Genomic DNA, 23,892 nt, shown 5'->3' with positions numbered 1-23,892 from the left:
AGAAAAAAAAATGTATGATAAAATATTCTAATTTTTAATTCAGAGACAGAATGTGTGGTCAAGGGTAGTTGGTCTGCTGGCTTGGCAAAGTATTATATTTATAATTTTTTGCGAAATTACGTAACTCAATTTAAATAACAAAAATAGTAACAGTCTGTTATGGCTTTTTTTTGTTGTTTTTGTTGCTAGTAGATGATTAAGAGGTCCGGTCCCGGGTTAAATGACATTGTAGTACGAATTATCTGAATTTGTCTATTTTTAATGCGTGCTTTTTTTTTTTGTTTACCATAAAAAAAGGTGAATATTAATATAATTATAATAAAAGCGTGACATATTGATAAATGCCAAAGAACTTAAGGGGCCGGACTGAATAATTTAAACTTGTTTTTGTGAATATAATGAATAAACTTGTTTAAAAGAAATTAATTAAAATTTAAAAAATGAGCGAAAGAAAAAGATGTTAGATAAGAATCCAGGTGTTCCCACTTTAAAGATTTTAATTGAGAAACCAGTTAGTACAAAGCTTAGAATCGATGTTGATAGCTTAAATTTAACGCACATAAATTAAACGCAATTCTATATCCTTACTTCAATTAAATGTAAGTCGTCATAAAAATAAGAATGCCAAGTTGTAACCCTCATTTTTTATGAAAACTTAAATCGTGACATTTTGCATTGTGTAGCAAATAATGTATATAGCAGAAAAATTCTAATTTTAATTTTGCGTAAAAAGGCATGTTTTTTTTTTCTTTTTATAGCCCTGAGGGTTTTAACATTTTAAATTAAATGAATACGGAATTTGTTGTTGAATATGAATATCTACCATTTGGGATAATTGAATTTTTTTTAAAGAGAAACAAAAAAAAAATGAAAATGCTGAAGCGTGCTGCGTGCCTTTTGTACCTTGTTTTATATTCAAGAAGTTTTTTTTTGTTTCCTCAGGCAAATTGGAGTCAAATAGTGATGTACGTATGAAATTTTTGAGTTTTTGGCTGGTGTGTTCTTTTCATATTTTACTGCTCAAAGATGTTTGCTTAGGATATGTTACGGAAATATAAAAGCAACAACATGTTTAGCAAAATGCATTTGTTGAACTATTTTATTTTTTATTTGTTTGTTTTTTTCTTACGTTTTATTAATATTTTATTCTTAAATGTAAACAAAATGCAAACAATTTAAAATCTTATATCGTTAATCGTTATCGTTAATTAATAAAAAAAATTAACATAAAATGCTGTTGTTTGCAATTTAATGGTCTATATAAAATGCATAAAACTTGATTCCTTGAATTATGTGTACTCGTGAAACTAATTTGTGAAATAACAGATGACACTCAGTCTTTTCTTTGAATTTAAATAAATTATTGAGTATAAAGTGAATTGTTTTTTAATTAATATTTCAAAATCAAGATTTCAGCGATATAAACAGTTTTAAGTTTTTAAGTACTTATACACTGAGGGGGGAAAAAAAAACTTAAAATCAACGAAAACCACATTGATTTAACTATTTTTCGGAATGATTTTGCGTTGAAGACGAACATTTTTAAATCAAAGTAGAACATCGTTAAAAATATCTTTATATCAAAGTTGTTTCAACTTTGAAAAAAAAAGCGTCAATTTGTTTAAAAAAATAAAAAAAATTGTGCTATTTCACTATTGGAAATAAGTAATAAAATGCAACAAATGCTGAAGTTCGACAAAAATAAAAAAATTTCTTACGTTGTTTCAATTTTATTTTAAAGATGTTTCATGTTAGTTTTTCAACATTAAATCAACGTTGAACATATTACATTTTTTCCCTCAGTGTATATTCTAATTTTGAAGAATTTCATAGTTTTAAAAAACGAACCAGTAGACTCAAGAGCAGACTTAATGCCAAACTATACTGCCCATAATTTCGTAAAGGCCCTAACTACAAAATTTTCGATTCTGATTTTTTTTGCATATTTGGAGTTAGGGCATTGTCTCTGATTTATCCTCATTTATTTTTTTATCCAAGGTCTTCAAATACGTCAGAAAATTGAAAATGAACTTTTGATTTTTTTCATTTTTATATGAAATTTGCGATATTACATTTACTATTTCCCTCTATAACTCACAACTAAGAAAAGTGTAGTTAGGGCCTTTACGAGATTATGGGCAGTATAGTAGACCTAACCAACCTTAAGGCACGAGTACTATAACTTGAGCGCTGAGATTTGATACATTTTACTATAGGAGGGGGTCTATCTCCCCTCAATGCATCCAATAATGCATCGTTACGAGCGTGCCACTTATTCTCATAATTTTATGAATTAGAATTCAACTTAGGCTAAAAAAGTTTTTATAGTAACAATTATTATTAATTGAAAATATATATAAAATATATCAAGTTTATTTGCGTTACGGGTGCGATATTAGAAAATTAGATTTTCTTCGTGGAGTTCAAAATTCTAAGGTCCATAAGTATAGTGCTATGTTCGTTGGCTTAAAATGTAAACCTGCTAACTCCACTTTTTCACTCTTGACAAAAATATTAAAAAATATAAAAGATATTTCAATTTAACCAAAACAATATAAAGGTATTCTTTAGAATAAAAAAAAAAAAAAAAATAATAATAAAATAAAATAAAAAAAAATTATTAATAAAATGTATAAAATATCTTTTTAATAAAATTTTAAAATCATTTTTATGTTCCATTAAATCTACATTCTTATCTTAGTACAGATCAAAATTTCATTTAATAAAAAAAAACGCCCTATATTCCAACACCTAATCTTTATAATTTTCAAAGTGTTTAGTTTATTAAACATATCATAAGTAAATATTCTAATATTAAGTAAAACCACGCAATTATAAAATATAAATGATTTACATAATCCAATGACAAAAGAACAAACAAAATATAATTTGCATATGAATCGTTCAACCGACCGACTGACGACGCGATTACTTAGTTGCACATACTACCTATTTAATAATCTTGCAGCAGCACCTGATGCTGCACCCGTTCAACTAATGAACCTATTAAAAGTCCATAACGTGGGAAGTAATAATTAATCGATCATCATCTTCAATTAAGCGAACAAAAAAACACAATCTAATTGTTATGCATTCAAATAAAAATTACAAAACATTTCACGCAACATCATTATCATCATCATCCGCACCTAATAAAGAAAAATGACATTTATTAAATTTTAAATTAATTAATTAATAAATGTACCAAATACCAATCAATTTTTTTCTTTTCTATTTTTATCGGTTATCTAAAAAAATCGATTTCGTTTTCTGTTTTCTTCCGTCAAATGAATTAATTGCTTGAAATATTTTATCATTAGTTTATACAACACTAAATTATATCATCTACCAAACTTGAACATCGTAACGGTCGATAGCGGCGTATGGAAAATTTGTAAGCATAAAAAACAAAACAAATTGTTTTCCATTAGTGGCAAACTACAGTTCAATTTAAATAAATCACATCTTTTGATTTTAATCGAAACTTATATCGTAATCAAAAGATGTTTAAAAACAAGTCTCTAAAAGACTCATAGCACAGGTTCACTTAAGTTCAACAAGTTTTTTCTCTTCTTTTTATTTTACGATTAACGTTACCAGATTAAGCCTTAACACAAAATTATCATTAAAATTTGAATTGAAAGCAATAAATTTAGAGCTATCGAACACCTTTTTTCAAGGGAACCATCTTTATGGTCCAGTATAATAATAATTTCTATGAAAATATGTGGTTCAATTCAATTTATCATACTTAGCATCTTCTTGTTTTGATGCTCAATTTTAAGATAAGAAATGCAAGGCACAAGTCGTATGTAGTGGTTCCAGTTAAAAAGTGTATTATTAAAGATGGCAATTTTCTTAAATCAAAATCAACTTTTTTTCTGTAAACCTTTAAATTGCCCTAATAGTACTTACACCACAAGTTAAAAATGAAAAACAAAATCCTAATGAAAAAATTGCTTATGACTACATCTTTGATTGGGTTTTACAACTTGCCTCAGCCAGCCAGCAGCGAGAAGAATTGACTTCAATTTCTGACCAATTGCTGATTACTGTCATTAATGTAGAAACATCATTAAACAATACAAAAATGAAAAAAAGATATACCTACTTTTATAAATCTTCGATATGTCCTGACCCAGAATTCTCAAATTAACTGATACAATCAGAGTTGTGAAAAAGTACAACATACATTTTTATTAATGACTTAATCACGGTTTACATGTTGTTGAAAAGGCGCTGGCGCATGTTGGGCATTTTGAGGATTCATTAATTGTTTTCAAGTCTATCTTCATTGTAAAAGGGGTTCTCTGATGAAATTTGTGATAGAGATACATCCATATGCCTACATAGATACTTTTTGATTTATTATTATTTTTATCTGGAATTAAAATGAATCGCATTGGTTTATATGATGAATAGCAAAATTAGGTACATGTTTTGAAGTTAAAAAAAAAATTGAGAATAGAGAACCATGAAAAATTTTGTAATGTACTCCCGGAAATTCATCCATTTGGCATGTGGGATGTGTTATGCTGGATGAGATTTTATGATTTTGATTTTCTAGGAAGCTTTCAAGATCAAAATGAATCAGTCACAACTTAGAAATCAATTCATGGAAATCAGAACCCACGAAATCTTATAGTAAATTTGAATTCGTTACGACATGTCTCGCAATAGTCTAAAATTTAATCTGTGATAGATTTGCAGGTTCTGAAAACCTAATTTGTTGTTAATTTTTGAATTTTAAAGCATACTATTTTTTTTCTTGTTAACTTTAGTTTAAAATACTTTAATTGAATAACAACCTTATTTTCAAAATTAGGTATAAATTGTTCAAGAAGAAAATCTAATATAAAATTGGTAACTTATCTGTTCAGTGTTTTTAAAACACTATAAAAGACAATAAATACATGTGTCTGTGATGGAAACGATTTGTGTAATTGTTGTTAATATAAAGAATCCACCTTCAAAGATAAAGGCATCAACACGACTGATAATATAAATGGTAGTTAATATTCCTCTCAAGTTATTAATTGCGTAGTAAAAGCCGAATTCGTTAATCCCAGAAGATTTGTGTAAAAAAAAAGTTCTCATACGCCACAGTAACCGTTAAACTTGTAATACAATTTGTTGCAGCTCTTAAGAAAACAGAATGGAATTGAGTTTAGTTGAGTATTCACTAGTGATGCGAACTATCGAATGATTTGAACTATCGATAGTTCATTCATTCATTCATTTATTCATTAAAATAAAAACTATCGAATAAAACTATCGAATAAAAACTATCGAACTAACTATCGAATAAACTATTGAATAAAAAGTATCGTATAAAAGAACTATTCAAATGAAAAAACTATCGTTTAAGAAAATTATTTGAATGAAAAAACTATAACGTTTAGAAAACTATTTGAATGAAAAATTTATCGTATGAAAAAAACTATTCGAATGAAAATAGTAACTAAATAAATGAATGAATAAATGATTTAAAACTATCGAATGAATGAATATTTTACAACTATCGATAGTTTGATAGTTTTTATTCGATAGTTCCCATCACTAGTATTCACCATTTTTTTTAATAGCAAAATATAGTCCAGTCAATATAGCCAAAAAAGTGAAAACTTGGAAAAAAAAAAAACAAGTGGCGACCGTCAAGTTACATATAGCTCATAAGATTAAAGGTTTAAAATGTTGTCAAATGAAAATAAATTGTTACCTACTAAAAACGAAAAAAATAGGGTTTCGAATTCTAAACTTAGAACTTCTATGTGGCAACCCAATTTTAAAGGAAACATTGTCACATAACTAATAATGTCATATCTTTGTTGTTTGGATGCCAAACAAATTTATCAAATAATATAAGAAAGTTATTTAATAAAAAGAAGTTATTTAGGCCCTCCGTCATTGCCAAAATTGTTGCTTTATCAGTTTCCAACCGATTTTAAGTTTTATACTTTTTCTTTAAGGCAGACCTTTTGAAAGAGTAGAGTTTTGTTTTATATCTTTTACTTTTGAACGCAAATATGGTAACCCTATTCAAATGAAAATAACACTGCCCTACGCAAATATAAAAAATCTCTAAAATAACTTTTTTCAGCCAAAGTATATGATATTTGATAGAGTTAAATATCAAATTATGAATCATGTTTTAGCTGAGACTCTATTCTATCTGGAAAATGTCGTGGTTATAGATTGTGTGAAGTTTCCATTACAAAAAGTTATGAAATTACCTTTCATTTAATATCAAATAATTGGACGTAGCGCTTATAATGAAAAATACATTAAAATATGAACTTCATACTAAAATATTTATGACCACACATACGATTTTCAAAAAATTGTATTCTTTATGTGCAGTAGTATCGGGATTGCGTATCTTATTTTGTAAAACTGGTTCCTAGTGACTTTTTCTGAAGTCTGAACTTTTAACATCTGAAAAACATTTTTGTCTAAGGTGATTTGCCGGTTTATAAAAATCCGAAGTTTTAAAACTTCATAAACAGACCCTAAAGACAATTTCTTATTCAAAATAAGGACGCATAAGAAACCCTTAAAAAGTTAAAAAATAATGCATTAAAACGAATGATGATCAATTTAAAACTGTGTGGAAAACTGTTGTTGCAATCCATTATTGTAGGAATATTTTTGCATTTTCTTGATATCGAGAGGGCAGCACGTTAACTAGAATTTCTTTAAATTGAGAGTCCATAGTTACCCTATTTTGTTACTATTGTATTGTTGAAAAATATTTTGTTATGAAATCTATTTTGTTCCATAAAAAAAAAGTTCGTTATAATTCGGCATTCGTTATAATTAAAAAAAAAATCTTAACGATAAAATTTCCTATTTGTTGTCTGTTACTACAATTTTCTTATATTGAATCTGTAATTCCAATCTGAAACCATCTTATCAAGTATGAAAAATTTTCTTTGATTAACATAAATCCTTCCAAGTTTATTGCTACATCTCAAAAACAGTTCAATTATTCGATCCATTGAGTAATTGTTATAGAAATATACACCAGATTCTCTCATAGATAAAGAAAAAGATAAAAATAGATTTGAAAATTGTCTATCGTTTTATCAAATTCTATTTATTCTATACACGTGTATAGAATAAATAGAATTTTCAGTTACTAAATCCTATAAGTAGATAAACTATATCCTTGCCAGCTGTTGCCTTTTTGTTTCATCATCATATTCTTAGAAACTCTAAAACCTAATTTGCTTTAAAAAACCAACCAAACAACCCCATAAAATGTATACCACCCTATATCCAGCGAACGTCTACACATATAGCAAACCTAATAAACTCTAGTAAATTGAATTCCACAACACGGACTGGACTAAAATTGCCATCGAAGTAGAAAGAGCCGTGTGCAAGTAGTGGCAGTATGATGATGGTAACAAGACCATTTTACTGCCTTTCCTTCTTTCACCGCGTCGTCGTCGTCCGTTCATCAGATAGTAATCGAAGAATGTCAATCGATTTTTCTATAAAACTTAATGGATCGCAAACAACAAACACACACATACAGAAAAAAGAAAATAAAAAGAAAAAAAACAGAAAAAGGAAACACGAAAATAAACCTCAATGGAAGTTTTCGCTCTTCAAGCATCTTCTTCCGTTGTGTGTCAAGTTTCCATGCTACCGGTTTTTTCTAACTACTGGTAACTGCTACTGGTCTTCTCAAGTTCTCTTCGTTGTCACTGTGTGTCGTCGTCGTTCTCGGTTGTCCGGCCGGCCCCAAAAAAAAAAGTAAGAATAGATTACAGTTTTGACGCTTGGGTCATCAACTAACCGACGATAACCAAAGAATCGAATCGAATACCAAACCCAGCTACTTGATACCTTTTGTCTCTGATGGTCAGAACCCATTGAGAGAGAGTTTATCGATGGAACCACACTTCAGCTAACACAGACTTATAGGTACACATCAGGGACAAACGATAACACACGGAAGTCCTTTTGGCCTTTAGAGGTTACAACACGAATACGTCCCACGTTTTTTGATGATGATGGCGGTTTGGCCAATGTAAACGAGATAGATAGATGATTGTTTGTTTATTTAGTCGAGGAGTGCAATCGAGAATTTTCGCAAACATAAAGGAGTGGACTTGGGCTTGTGGTGATGGTACCGTTAATCATGTCTCTGATAAAGAACATTGATGATGGACAGACACTGTCTATATTCTTTCATATTTTTGTTTTTTTGAGGAGTTCGTTTTGGGGTTCCTTTATTTTGATGTGAAGAGGTCACGGATGAAATGCCCTGCTGATGATGACATGTGTCAAGATTTTCATGTCATAAGTGGATTTTTGGAATTCTTAACAAATTGCTGCGAGTCGAGGGTCAATTATTATTATTATAAATGTCATGGTCTTATGTAATGATTTTTTTTTGTGTTTTATTTTATTTTGAGGAGGAGTAGGTTAAGCGGATTTGAACAAAGTATATGACATCCCCACACGCAACTTTATTATTTCAAGATTTTTATTGTTTTTATTTTATTGGCCATCACACGCATATAGCATTTTTATATGTATATTATTTTATGATGACTATACCTTTTGCTTGTTGTTTTTTTTTTTTTTTTTTGAAGACCTAATATTTAGAATATTATACCTATACAACCGTTAATTCTAATTCATTTGAATGACACGCGATTAGTTTCCTGGCGCCAGTGTGTCATACTTGACAAGGTTTCTTTTTATACCATAGACACTAGAATACCTCTTGACTTTTCTAGATTGAAAATAAACTGGATATATACACATAGCAACTCTCTGATTTGGTTAGTTTACATTATGCCTTTCATCATTGATTAGGCTTAATTAGGCGGAGTTCTTTATATCTGATGGTTTGTCGTAAAGAATTACTTAAGTTATTTAAAGCGACAGATTGGTATGCTGCACGCGAATTTATAAAATCTTAAAAGCAAAAGGCTTATATGAAAAAGTTCTTCGTTTCGATATTTAGGTCAGGCAAAATATAAATTGATTTTAACTTCAGCTTGAATAAGACGAGGTAAACTGTCATTTTTAATTGGATTAATCCAAGAGAGTCTAGAGAGATATTGTGAGGGAGTGGTTGATATGACAAGAGTTTTACTTGTCAAATGAATTAGATGTAAATGAATGTGTTTTTAATGGGATTATTTAGGTAAGGAAATATAAGATATTTACAAGTTTAATCATTTGATTAATTATGTATTGTTATATTAATATTTCACATTATTTTTGAATGTGAAATGTTTCAAAATCCTGATTTCTTGATACCTATCTGACTTTCTCGTATAAACGACTTAGTAGATTTAGACCAAACTGTTGAAATAATCTAAATGATAAATAAAGAAAAATATGAAAAGCAAAATTTAATTCAAAAAATTCAAAACTGAAATTTTTTTTTTTAAATCGGGCATGAATTTGTTTTTAACTCTGTTTTGTTCAGTATTTCCTTTTTTTTTTAATAATTAGTGGAGTAACTAAAGCTCAAAAATTGGCAATATTAGGGAACCCGGCCGAACAGCTTAGATTTTGATGATATTTTTTTTTCAAACGTCGGTAATTAAAAATACTTTAAAGTCTATAAATTAAAAATTGCCGGTGTTGCCGTTTTGATTTTTTAAATTTAATTGAAGATTTTTGTGAACAAAAACAAATTTTTTTCAAAAAATTTTCTTAAATTTCATAAATTAATTGATGCCAAAAGATTGTCTAGGAAATTCAAGGAAAAAAAAATATATGGGAGTGATAGACAATCTTCCATAGTTCAAGCGATAGATGCAATTTTCTTATTAATTGACTTCAAACACAAAAAAAAATATTTGAACACAACGGCAACACCTACAATATTCAAATATACATTTTTTAAAAGCTAGAAGCTTAGTCATGTATGTAAAATTAAAATTAAGTTAATTGAATGAACGGCTTTTGAAAGAATGGTAATTGAACTCAGATTTTTGAAAAAAAAAAACATTTTGAAAAAATTTTAACATGTCGTTTTTTAAACTTGGTCGTAAAATAAAATGCATTTATTTTCAAATTTTTTTGGCCGCATTTATTATGATTTCAAATTATAAAAGGAAATGTCAATATGTATTACAGTTTATGAAAAAAATTAAAAAGTATTTCATTTTCGAAGAACTTTTTTTAATAAAAGTTTTGAAAAAAAATGTAACTTATTTTTTTTTTTAAGTTCAACATCTAAACATAAAATTATTTTTTATTTATTTAATAGCCCTAACTGTTTAAAGGTAAATAGCAAAAATTTAAAGTTCCTATTTACCACAGTCTTTGAGAAAATTAATTATTTCAATGCAAAAATTCAGTTTTAATAAAAAAAAAAACCATTGAAATTGAAGTAATTTTTCATTTTTTTTTCAAAAGTGTGATATATTTTACCTTTTTTGCTTCGAAATTCAACTGATAATATTTATGGCCAAAAATTTTTTTGAAATCAATTCATATTTTATTAGAAATAGTTTGGAAAAAAGTCATTTTAAATTTTTCGAATATAATTTTTTTTTTTAATTCTGAGTTTGAGGACCATTTTTTCAAAAAGTCTTGATCAAATTTAGTGGATTTAAATTTAAGAGATAAGAATGAGCTTCTGGATTTTTAAAAATGTATTTTAAAATATTGTAGGTGTTGCCGTTGTTTTCAAAATATTTTTTTTTTGTGTTTGAGGTCAGAATGTTAGAAAATTGCATTTATCGCTTAAACGATGGAAGATTGTCCCTTACTGCCTTTTATATATTTTCCTTAAATTACCTAGAGAATCTTTTGCTATCATTTGTTTTATGAAATTTAAGCAAAAAAAATGGTTTTGTTAAAAAAAATTTTAATTTTAATTTTAAAAAACAATACGGCAACACCGGCAATTTTTAATCTATAGACTTTAAAGTATTTTTAATTACCTACGTTTGAAAAAAAAATCGTCAAAATCAGAGCTGTTCGGCCGGGTTCCCTAATAATTTGCTTTAGTTACTCTACTAAATCTTTGAAACTTTTTGTAGGTTTATATTTTCTTGTTCATAGTATTTAAGAACGGCTCTAATGATTTTCAAAATTCTTTGTAACAGAAGAAGTTAAATAAACGTAGTATGTTTGGAGATCAAATTCACCGAAACCTTTAATAATTTTAGCAGTTTTTACGTTATGATCAAGTTTTCGTGAGTTTTTTTGCGGGTGGAAAACTAAAAAAAAAATGATGCAGAAAGCTACTTAAAAAACAATTTGTAGGTATACTCTTTTTTTCACGAAATGCTTGTGCTAGTGAGAATACAAATTTTTATTTTTTGTACTTTTGCAAAAAGTGGTGAATGTAGTTAAGGGTTAACACTGATGGCTTTTTTAACTTGCTCTTTAGGGCAATTATTGGTTTAATGACAAAAAAGGTTTTAATTAAAACTATCATTACGATAATGAAGCAGTCAAAATTGTAGGTTTCGTCATGACCGATGATTTTTTCGTAATTTCCAAGGTTGTTTTTTTTTTAAGTACCTATCTCACTTAGAACTTGTACCTCCCATAGAAATTTTTCAAGTTATTGCATTTTTAATTTTTCTAAAAAAAAATCGGAGAGTGGAAATATGGCGTTTAATTCCCATTCAAATTTTCCAAAAAAAAAATATTTTTTAGAAAATATCTATAGGTAATTTTTTTTTCTGACATCTAAAAAAATCGATAAATTTCCAAGGATTAATATAGGTACTTTGAACAATAAAAGCAAGTATGTACGTGCGATTCAGTAGTGCATTTTATTTATTTTTAGCGCAGCCTTGTTTAGTATCTGTTTTTGTTTGGCTTATTAAATACTGGCCCAAGTTTTTGAATTTTTTTCGATAAATTAACAATTACAATTAAAACACCTCAATAACTTCACTTGAGTCGGTACACATTCATTTAAAATTTACATTAAACAATATTAAAAACAATTAAAAACAAACGCGACACGTACCTGAATGCATTTCGAAGCAGTTGCCATTCATCTTCAGCAATCACGACTAAGGCTAGGCGCACCACATGCGATTTTCAGTCGTTGCTACTAAAAAATAGCAGTCGAAACATAAAATTACCGTGCACACACTTGCGACTAAAAAATCGCGCGACTATTTTTTATTGCAAGAAAAAATATTATGTTTGGTCCAAAAAAAGTTGACCGTTTTTCGATAAAAAAAGTGCATCATCTCAAGATCAAAAGAGCCAATAGATACTCGCTGTTCAAATCTAATGGTCAAATGACCGCAAAGAAAATAATCACGAAATCCGTTCGTAATGGAAAATTTCATACAAATGGTATCTACGATCGGATTTTATGATAAGGTGAATTCATGAAACGGTGTAAGCTCTGGTAAAAGTGGTAAAGTGATAAATGTCTCAAAATTTGGTAAGGGTCTGACAGCTTGTTTACCAGATTAGAAATAGATTCTCTGCAATGTGTATATTGTATCTTATTTTAGGCCCCACGAGTACCATTATTTCACCAAAGCATTGTCTACTCATTCTATAAAACTGGGTATATTTCTGAGGGTCTTCTCTTAAATTTGTATGAATTTTATGGAATTGTCCTTTTAAATATCCTATCGTTTATAAAAAAAAGAGCCACTATACAACACTTTCTAGTAATATCCATTATTGTACTTAAAATAATTGTTCCAAGTGTCGCACGTGCGGGCAGGTGCATTATATTCTGTATAATATATCCTTATGTGCAGCAAAAAAAAATCGCGAAAAATAGAACCGGATCCATTTTTTTAAACTTTGCGATTTTAAAATCGCAAGTCTGGGCGCTCTCATTTAAAATAATGTGTTTCATTTCTTGCGTCTAAAAAATCGAGTGGTTGAAAATCGCATGTGAGCGCATGAATTGGCCTCTTTGCGACTGCTACTTTTTAGTCGTTTTCGGTTTAGTCGCAACTGTGCGCATAACTATGCTGGTCCATTTGTTCCATTTTAATTTGCGACGATCGCGTCGCCAAAAAAATGGGACAATTTTCAATTTTTTAATCGCGGCTATTTTTTAGAAGCATGTGTGTTTACCGGCATTGAAATGCATATGATCCATTTTTGCGACTGAATAATCGTGCGACTAAAATCGCATGTGTGCGCCTAGCCTAAACCATTGCATCGTCATCAAAGCTTAAGGCTAGGCGCACACATGCGATTTTCAGTCGTTGCTACTAAAAAATCGCAGTCGCAACATAAAATTACCGTGCACACACTTGCGACTAAAAAATCGCGCGACTATTTTTTATTGCAAGAAAAAAGATTATGTTTGGTCGAAAAAGAGTTGACCGTTTTTCGATAAAATGCATCATCTCAAGATCAAAAGAGCCAGGAGATACTCACTGTTCAAATCTAATGGTCAAATGACCGCAAAGAAAACAATCACGAAATCCGTTCGTAATGGAATATTTCATACAAATGGTATCTACGATCGGATTTTATGATAAGGTGAATTCATGGAACAAATGTAAGCTCTGTTAAAAGTGGTAAAGTGATACAAGTCTCAAAATTTGGTAAGGGATTGACAGCTTGTTTACCAGATTAGAAATAGAAATAGATTCTCTGCAATGTGTATGTTTGTATCTTATTTTAGGCCCTACGAGTACCATTATTTCACCAAAGCATTGTATACTCATTCTATAGTACTGGGTAAATTTCTGAGGGTTTTCTCTTTTATGAATTCTATGGAATTGTCCTTTTAAATTTCCTATGGTTTATAACTATCCACTATACAACACTTTCTAGTATATCCATTATTGTACTTAAAATAATTGTTCCAAGGGCCGCACGTGCGGGCAGGTGCATTATATACTTTATAATATATCCTTATGTGCAGCAAAAAAAATCGCGAAAAATAGAACCGGATCCATTTTTTTAAACTTTGCGATTTTAAAATCGCAAGTCTGTGCACTCTCATTTAAAATAATGTGTTTCATTTCTTGCGTCTAAAAAATCGAGTGGTTGAAAATCGCATGTGTGCGCATGATTTGGCCTCTTTGCGACTGCTACTTTTTAGTCGTTTTCAGTTTAGTCGCAAGTGTGTGCACAACTATACTGATCCATTTGTTCCATTTTAATTTGCGACAGTCGCGTCGCCAAAAAAATGGGACATTTTTCAATTTTTAAATCGCGGCTATTTTTTAGAAGCATGTGTGTTCACCGGCATTGAAATCCGTGTGATCCATTTTTGCGACTGAATAATCGCACGACTGAAATCGCATGTGTGCGCCTAGCCTAAAACAGTTTCCTTTTCTGTGTATCATAGCATTGTTGTTGTAAGCTATGATCAACGGTCAATATATTATATTGTTGTTAAATAATGTTGTTGTTACATATAATATTAAACAAGCAAGGTTCTATATTGCCGTTGTCTAGGTTCAGTGAATTTGGGTCTTTTTGAATGTTTCTTTTTAATTGTTTTTAATATTGTTTAATGTAAATTTAAAATGAATGTGTACCGACTCAAGTGAAGTTATTAAGGTGTTTTAATTGTAATTGTTAATAATGTTACTACTTCTTTTTATGGACAATCGCTTTCAGATCAGAAGATACCTATTATGTTTCAAAGTATTATCGATATCGAAGGTATCGACTTTTCGCTAAATTTATTTTTAGTTGTGAATGGAAGTTTGTGAAGGGAAGTTTGAACATATTTTATAAAGAATCTCAAATAAATTCGACAATGTCTTCTGTAAAAAAGTTAGAGTTAGCTATTTACGAAAAACTGATATTTATCTTATCACATTTAACGATCTTTGTCAGATTGGTATGGACTTTTTGCAATAATGTTTTAATGATGAATCAAAATCTGCATACCGACTCTAGTTTTCAGAAATAATTAAATTTTGTTCAGGTTTGGAGTTTGGTTTTGACTGAAAAATCTGCATGTGAAATAAGAAGAAAATTTAACGAAATTTTTACTGAAGCTCATTGGTCGTGTGATTTGTCGTGACAGCAATCTTCTTTCGAATCATCTTGATCTACCAGTTGCAAAAAATAATAATCATCCAGTGAATGTAGGTCTCCTCTAAACAATATACAAAATATCTCTATCTTCATTTCTAAATGTGAAACTTGCACATTTTTTAAATGACGCATTTATTGAGAAATATGGAATCTTGTTTACTATCCGAAGAAAAGTTGACTCATAATGCCACATTGTTTCAAGAATCCAATTGTGTTAACCATTATAATCTCCTGACGGAAATTCTCAAGCTGTCAAAATGTCTGGTTTGTTTTGCCGGCATGTGAAGATAAAACAAAAGAAACAATATGGTTGTAGACAGACGTTTAAACTTAAGATTATACTTCCATGAAATGTGTTTAAGGAAAATAAATGAAATTTATATTGTTTTAATGGTCATTTTCCACAATTATGTAGGTACAGTAAAGTAGCTAAAATGTAGTTTTAGATTTTTCCCGTTATTATATTGTGAATTCTCTTTTTTTTTCGTCTAGAATAATTCCACATTTAACATAGGTACAATTAAAGGCTCTTTTTTTAAGTTGTATTTTTTTTTTAAGTTATTCAAGGTTATTCCCAATTTAATCCAGATTGGTCCAAGTTTTATTTTTCGAAAATCTTTCCGTTTTTGACCGAATTTTAATGTTAAAACTATATATTTTTTCTGCATTTTTATCTTCTCACTTAAAGAAAATTTAAAGTTGCAATAAATGAAACAAAATTTCAGTTCCAGTATATTTCTCTTTTGTCGTATTTATACTAAGATTGTTTTACATCTCAACCTCTTCCCTTTTTCTGAAATTCTGAATTCATTAAATACCATTTTAATTAAAAAAAATCACTGCACAAATAATTCAAATGACAAAGTCTTCTATTCTTCTAATCAAACAATCCATATTGATTTATGAAGCACGCGTAATTGAAATTAACTTGATTTTATTACTCCATCATAAAGTTCTTTTTTAATTGTCTTCCATCTCCGTCGCCATAAGTACGTATATAGTTTATTCCATTTAACCACTTCCGTTTCCTTCCATTTCTTACTTTTATTATACAAAATCCATAGATTTCTATATATCGATTTTACCTTCTAGCCTCATTATTCATTAACCATTATACCTTTTTTCTGTTCATTTCTTGATTACAGATTAAGCACACAATCCCCCCTTTTGCAAACACAATGAATCCAACCAAGGGAACAATCACAACAAAGCAGCATCACAGAAGAATACCATCATCTTCATCTGGAACAACATCATGCCGCCGCCGCTGTAACCACAGTTTGACATTCCTCCTACCAACGATAGTCACTCTATTGGGTGCCATGGCATTCCAAGGAGCCGATGCCAGTGTCGTTCACACGTACAAGCAAACTTCCTCCCAACTGGGTCAGAAGGTGACATCGAGCACCCTCATGTGGGAGCAATACAGTGCCAAAGATTTGAGTCAAATGGAATACGCCATCCAGGGTGGCAAATATGTTTCCGAGGACGAACATTACCCCATTTATGTGTGTCGAGTGAGTATTGAGGGTGTCCAAACGAGCGGGCACACGGAAAAGCAAAAACAATCGCAGCTGTGTGTGGTGTCGTATCTCAAAGAAGTGAAGAAATACGACAAGTTCGAGGTGCTCGTAAATAAGGGCCATTTGGGCAAGATCATATGGAAGCCGTGGAGAAAGTTTAATGCTGGCGTTCCAATTGGAGCGATAAGTGTGGATGATTATTCGTATATTGGTAGGAGAAGGATCAATCATCAATCGATCAATGACCATATGGGAGCTGATTTTACTTTGGGTAGATTCGATCCAACATTGGGATTGGGTAAAATTTTGGTTGTGGAAGATCAATATGAGAGGGAATATGATGATGGTGAGGTGTTGATTGAAACCGAACCGATTCGATATGAGTTGAGAGACATTGTTTTGGATAAAATACGAACAGATGAGAGAGTTAATACCACAGAAATGGGTAAGTTTTTTATTTCTTTCAAATTTAGTTTTTTTTGATTCTCTCTTGATAACAGATGTTGAGATTAATTAGCAACTCAAGATTCTTTCAACAAACAAAGATGTTGAAATGATTAATGGTTTGTTTTTCTATTTTTGAAATACATGAAAAACCCGAACGTTTTTTTTTTTATTCGGCACTGTCAGGAATTCCATTAAAAACAGTCAGGGAATACGTTCTTAACGGAAAATTTCATGCAATCGGATTTTGTGATTTTTTTTTAGGGAATCGTAAAAAATTCCCTATGCGAATGGAGTTTGCGATACTGATTTGTAGGTGAGGCTTTTTCTTTAAAGTATTTGAGATTTTTTTTCTGAATTTTTATATTTTTTGTCTATTTTACGTCTTCATTGACTCTATGAGTTTGAAAAATTGCTTTTGTCAGATTTTTTATTGAAAATCAGACAATTTTTTAATTTTCTTTTGCAAAAATTCAAAAAATGTTATTTTGCTTCAAAAATTGTAAAAGCTTACCCACTTCAGGACAAAAGTTTGAATTTTTACCAAATTTCATCATTATGTCATATTTCTCAATATTTTTGTAATAAAAGCTCTGGATTTATGAACTCCATTTTGAACTAGCTCTATAGAGCAAGTATTGGTTTCGTGTCGAAAAAAAATTAAGGTTTTAATCAAAACCAACATTACGATGATGGAGAACTCCGAAAAAGTGGGTCTTGCAATTCCCTCCGTTCGTCTATCTGTACTCATTTTTACAGCCTAAACGGGTGGACGGATTTTCTTCAAATTTGGTACAGATGATTTTTATGGAATTATGAAAGTTTTTTTTTTTTGTTTTTGTTTTGTTTTTATACCTACATACCTCGCTTAGAAAGTGTACCCCCATACAAATATTTCAAGTTATACCAAATACACGAATACAGCTCTAACGATTTTGATTAAACTTTGCAGACGTAATATTCAAAGCGATTGCAATAAAACTATGAAAAAAAAATCAAATAACAAAAATTTATTTTTTTATTTAACAAAATTTTGCCCTTAATGTCGGCTCTTCCCCAACATCAATTTTTTTTTAATTTATAGATAGCAAGGGCGTATACAGGTTTACTTGCTGGGGGGGGGGGGGGGGTCATGCCAAAATTTTTTTTGATGGCAGGCATAAGTTTTGATGGCAGGCATAAACTTCAAAATGTGCTTTTTGAATTATCAAACATTATAATTTGTGCGTTTTGCATTTCGAATTGAAAAGTTCCGAATATAGTTCTAAAAATAACCAAACAAAAACGGTATGAGATTCGTTTAAGTTGAGCGTTAAGCCTTAAAGCCTAGAACGCTCCTGGTGTGAAACGAAATTTTTCGTTGGTCTCCACGAGGACAACGAAATGCTTGCGAAATCTGGACGGAAAAATACTCAAAAATTGCAAAACATAAATAAAAAAAAGCAAACACGCTTTAGTTTTGGCCAATTAAGGCTACCCTCTCCTAAAAAGAAACTTTACTGTACGAGTACTTCGATTGAATAATTTGCCTTAAAACAACTGTTCATTGTTTACCGCTAGCCCAGAAAGTTAAAATAAAAATCTTTTTTACTTAATAACAGTGGTAACTTTTGAATTAAAAGTCTGCCTAACCTCAGGCAAACGAATCGCAAAGTTTTGTAAAAAAATTGCATTTGAAAATATAATTTTTTTTAAATTTTGTTTTGAAATTGTATGGGAATTTTAAATACCTTTATCAAAATAGCAAAGACAAAAAAAAAATATTTTTGTCGATATTTTGGAATTCGTCAGTTTTTAGCGGTTTACAATATAAAACACATTCAGTTTTATTAGCCTCGCCTTTTCAATCGTCACACTGTGGGCTAGAACGCTATTTTAGCTGGAATTAATTATAGAAATTCTCAAAATAGTCTAACATTGCAATTAAAGGAATTAAAATGATGTCGAATGATATAATAATGATAATTTTATGGCACAACAGACACTAATGATAAGAAAAACAACAAAAATAGGCGAATTATTATATAAAATGAGGTTTTCAAATTTAAAACACATATTATTGGTCTAAAAAACAAAAAAATGGGGTCTTTAAGGTTTGAACGCATCAAATTCGAAAATGGTATCATTGAAGCGAACAAAAGTTGTTTTTACTTAATATGGAATGTAAAATGTTAATGCAAATAAAAAAAACCGTTATATGAAAACATTCAAATCGTTTTGTTTTAATCGTAAGTGGTTTTTCTGAATATTTTGCTCCCTATACTTTCGGAGTTACAGCGACAAAAGTTTGCTCTTGTAAGACAAAATTTTATATAAAACATAAAGCCATATAGGCTAGCTACTTTTTAAAATTATTTCTAGAGTGTGCCTACGCGTGCCTTTTTTTTAAAGCTTAGGAACATTCGTTTTATATAAAATCGGTGCTAGTAACATACTTTACTTTAAAATTTATACACAAAAGTTCAATATAATAACAATTTACTAGCAAATACTATATTTGGACACATCACTCGTTGATAAACTAGCAAAATTTTCGCAATCAATCCGTTAAAACAAATTTAGTAAACGAATATCTGGATAGAGGAAAAAGAGGCCTTTTTTGTTTTTTTTCGAAAAATTGCTTTCGACTGTGTTTTTTAGGTAGCCAATGAATGTTTTGACCTCAACTTTGAATGAGAAATTATAGCTAGTTCATTTATCTATCGAATGAGACCAAAATTATCAATTTTGGAAACAGTTGACATTTTTAATTAATTCCAGCTAAAATAGCTTTCTAGCCCACAGTGCGTCAGTTAGACTATCAAAAGAATAAATGTCAATATAAAAAAAACTTTTATTCCTAGGAATAAGCCCTATCTGAGGTTTATCTGACTATTGAAAAAAGTTAGCCCTAAGTGATATTTAATAATAATATTTAATTTGCCTTGCATTCCTATCTATAATCGGCTGGCCATTGATGATTAACAAATCGATAGTTGTTTAAAAAAAAATGTAACAGAGTTAGCTAATCTAGTACAAAATACTGTTATATTCTGTAAGCAAACAAAATTCACCAAATTTGATCAGACGAATGTATTGAACTGGAACATTGCAAAAAAACTAAAAAGATTTGAGAAATGATATCCTTCTTTAAAATTTTGCCGATGACGAATGTTGTCAACAGAATTGACCTCCACACAGTAAGGCCACAGAAAGCTACCCTATTTAATACATATTTTATTCACTTCATCATATAATTATCATATACAAAAATAAAAGATTGCTTTTTAGATATGGCTGCTTCTTTTATTTGCTGGTAAGCAGTGTCTTGCCCTTAAGAGATGATTTTTGTGTACCTACCCAATTCAATTTCTTTTAAAAAGCTTTGAATATAATACTTATTCGGATTTTAATTCCTTACAAAACTCTACAGCACAGCTCAACTAATATATTCGAACGAATCAAAATAATCCTAATCCAGCATAGCGTTCGCTAAAAATATGACCACATCCCCAAAATATGGTAAAATAGTTTGTTTGAATACCAAAAAATTTTGTTACTTTTAATTTTAGTTCATGTTCTAAAACTTCAACATTTTGAAAATCTTTTTACTCAAGAGATTTCAATATCACATTACAATTTCTTTTTAAGTTCTGAGTTCTTGGGGGTTCATGACCCCGTTGATAAATAGCCAGCTCTTATATTCTACAAGTAAACTAACATAAAAGTGCTTTAAGCTGCAAGAGCAAGTACATTCTACCCAGTCGTGGATTTTATTTCATTTAACTTTTGTTTCGATACTCCTATCGATTTCTAAAACTTTAATTTAAAAAAAAAACATCGAAAAAAAGTAAAGCATTCGACAGTTTTGTCGGGATATTCATTGGGCCATAACCAAAACGACTCTGCTAAAACTCAGAACTACCAGATTTAACGCACGGTCTGTGTACATATAAGGTTAATGTACCTACCTACCATTGGGGTCCAAAACAATGTTGAAAGATGTCTTAGTCAATTTAAAAAAAAAAAAACACCAGTTTAACGCCTTACTTCTCACCTTTTAAAAGCTAGTTTCCGAGAACATTGCTCTCAATACATTTTTAATCCTTTCACCTACAGCAGATTTAAAACAGATGGTTTCGAAAAAGTGAACTCAAGCGTTCATTAAGTCACCAATTTTCATTTTGCTGGAAACCACTATTTTTAGCTAGATTCCTTACAAAAAAGAAAGATTTGTCCCAAAAGTTTGAATCTTCACTATCAAAAGAACTAAGAATTGAATGAAACTCTAAAAAAAAAACAAATTTGAACACAACTCTTAGTACAAAAAATAGGAAGTAAATTTTATTGTGAAACAGATATTTCTATTCAAAGAAATAAATGAATGATATGTGTTTCAAATGATGGCTTCATATTAGTTTATGCGATTGTAGACAGAATTCCTTTTTGATCCTTAACCCTCTTTCGGCACACTGGTGCGAATTTGGAAGGACAAAAATAAAAAAATTACGATTTTTCAAAAAAGTGGTCACAAAAAAGTCTCTTTATAAGGGTGAAAATATTTTTTTCCGAAATTGTGAATACAATATTCGAATTCCTCGGAATATTCTACATCAATTTCATACTTGATTCTCTATAAAATATTGTGACCGAAAAAAGTTCTAACGACATGAAAAAGTATAAACCAAATTCGCACCCGTGTGCCTATCACGTCACAAAAAAGAGGTGTGCCTACAGAGGGTTAACATATCATGGATTCCAAAGACCCTAGCATAACCTAGAACTTAAAAAATTGGTTTGTCCATGTGTTCATTGTTACTTTAGGAAACTTAAACAAACAATAAATTGTAAACCGAAGGCTAATAATACGCTTTCAGAATCATCCGGAAACATTCCAGAAATTTCTGAAAAACTTATCAAAACAAGTGGCCACGAAACAGACTACAAAAACTTATAAGACGCTGATACTAATTAAAAATATATTTATTTCCTCGTTTTCTTCAAATTTGTCTTCCTATCAGCTTATCAAACCGATTTAAGTTGGTTAATTCTTGATATATTTTACTATCATTATATGGATCTGTTGATTTGTATCTGCCTGTTGAAGTACACAAACCATGCGTACAATTACAAATGATATACATATTGTCATTATGTAACTAAATAAAAAAAAAAAACAAAATACCTTGATTGATTGATATCTTTATTCGAATTATTATTCTGATAAAAATTGCAAGGCATCAATCACTCCATCATCCAGTCATCGCAACTTGATGACATTACTCTTGTAATTGGTATTTGAGGTTGGGAGGCATTCATGTCATTATAATATTCATTAAATTTATTACATCTCTTTTATAATTCTTCATTGAAAATTCCATAAATTACCATTTCTCTTCTTTTTTAAAATTCATAGCACATGGCATTCTTGAGAATACCTATGACACATCTAATCAAATCGAGACTGTTTTGTCATATTCCTTCGATCACGTTCAATATTGGGGAACACACGAAGGCATTGCTCGTGGTTTGGCTACAAAAGTCTATGAAAAAGGTGCCACCATTCCAGCTGAAATTTACTGGGGCTTGAAATTCGCAAAGAAGATCAAAGAAACAAAATCAGTTAGTTCGAATTTACCACCAGGAACTGCTATCAATGTCACATTGTTGGGTGATTATGTCACTTTGGAGGCACCCTATCGGGCTAAATTGTTTGCCTTCTATCAAGGAATTTCGGAAAGTGTGTCAAGGAATATCACAGCTGAGGTAAGTTAACTTGGTTTTATGGTTCAAGTTCGCCTTTATAATGAATTCTTTTTCTTTAGGTCCGTAAAAGCTATTTGAAAGACATCAAACTTGAATATAGTCCAGTTTATTGGATTGAAAATGGTACATTTATCCCAACGACCACAACAACAACAACCTCAACAACAACTCATCCTACGACCACAAAACACAGTGATGCCAAACCAATGAGTGAACCACCGATAGTTTTATTATCCGATATTGGACGATCAGTTGTATCGACATCATCTGCAGATTCGAAATCCTCCAAATCAAAAAGTGATAGCAATGGAGATGATATTAACGAAAATATTATTCCGAACGAAAGTCGTGAAAACTATGCTGAAAATCTGAAACACATGAAAGATGCAGCTAGCCCTGGAACATCACATTCCACAAGGCTCTACTGTTGGACCAATAGTATTTTAATTTTACTAATTTTGGTTACAGTGAGAGTTTTTGGTTAAATGTTTTTTTTTTTTTTTAATTAATTTTATGTAGGGGATGTAAATGTAGTTATTATTTAAAATATTTTTAATTTTTCTTTAATTTTTATAAATTGCCAAATTTAGTTTAAAACAAATATAATTAATTTTAAGTTAAATGTGAAATGCTTTGTGTAAATTAATAACTATATATCATTTAAAATTAGAAATTTCTTCAAGTGGTCATGACGAATGTTTATTTTTTTTTATTTTGACATAAAACAAAAAACATACCTACATAATCTCAAAAACAGTCTGACAAAAGATATATTTGGTCGATGGTATACAAAATATGAATTAAGATTTAGATATTCTTGAAACGAATAATAATATTTATGTAATTGATGTCATAAGTAATTCTGAATTTATTTATATAAATAAATATGTAGTTTCAATTATTTTCAAAGAACGAATTTTTAAACTCAATTGACCATGTAAAAATGTTTTATCGTTAAAGAAATTCATACAAAAAACATGTTCATTATTATTTCAACTCCTAATGGATATTACAAAATTTAAAAAAAAAAGAAACAAACTTCATACATATAGATTTTTTTAAAAAGGCTCTCTGAAGTAATAAGCAAAAATGTTAAAAAAAAACTTTAAATGTTATCTTTTAAGTATAACTTTATATTTTAAGCTAGCCAAGACAAGTAATAATGATATGTACTGTACCTGTACCTACATCCTTATTTCCG

At 29.9% G+C, this 23,892-nt stretch overlaps 1 protein-coding gene across 2 annotated transcripts in view; it reads left to right on the top strand.

The window, feature by feature from the left end:
* The window catches only part of LOC129917834 (protein unzipped), an 89,975-nt gene extending 66,685 nt beyond the window's left edge, over positions 1-23,290 (top strand). For both annotated transcript variants that reach the window (XM_055998007.1, XM_055998008.1), the window contains exons 2-4: positions 16,125-16,947; positions 22,342-22,691; positions 22,751-23,290. In XM_055998007.1, the coding sequence (XP_055853982.1) occupies positions 16,158-16,947; positions 22,342-22,691; positions 22,751-23,176 (1,566 nt within the window). In that variant the 5' untranslated portion in view covers positions 16,125-16,157 and the 3' untranslated portion in view covers positions 23,177-23,290. The remainder of the gene's footprint in view (positions 1-16,124; positions 16,948-22,341; positions 22,692-22,750) is intronic.
* The last annotated feature ends 602 nt before the right edge of the window (positions 23,291-23,892 follow it).

This window comes from Episyrphus balteatus, chromosome 4 (assembly GCF_945859705.1).
Source record: "Episyrphus balteatus chromosome 4, idEpiBalt1.1, whole genome shotgun sequence".
Taxonomy (NCBI): Eukaryota; Metazoa; Arthropoda; class Insecta; order Diptera; family Syrphidae; genus Episyrphus; species Episyrphus balteatus.
Note: the sequence above shows the minus strand (reverse complement) of the source record. Positions and strands in the feature narration are given on the sequence as shown.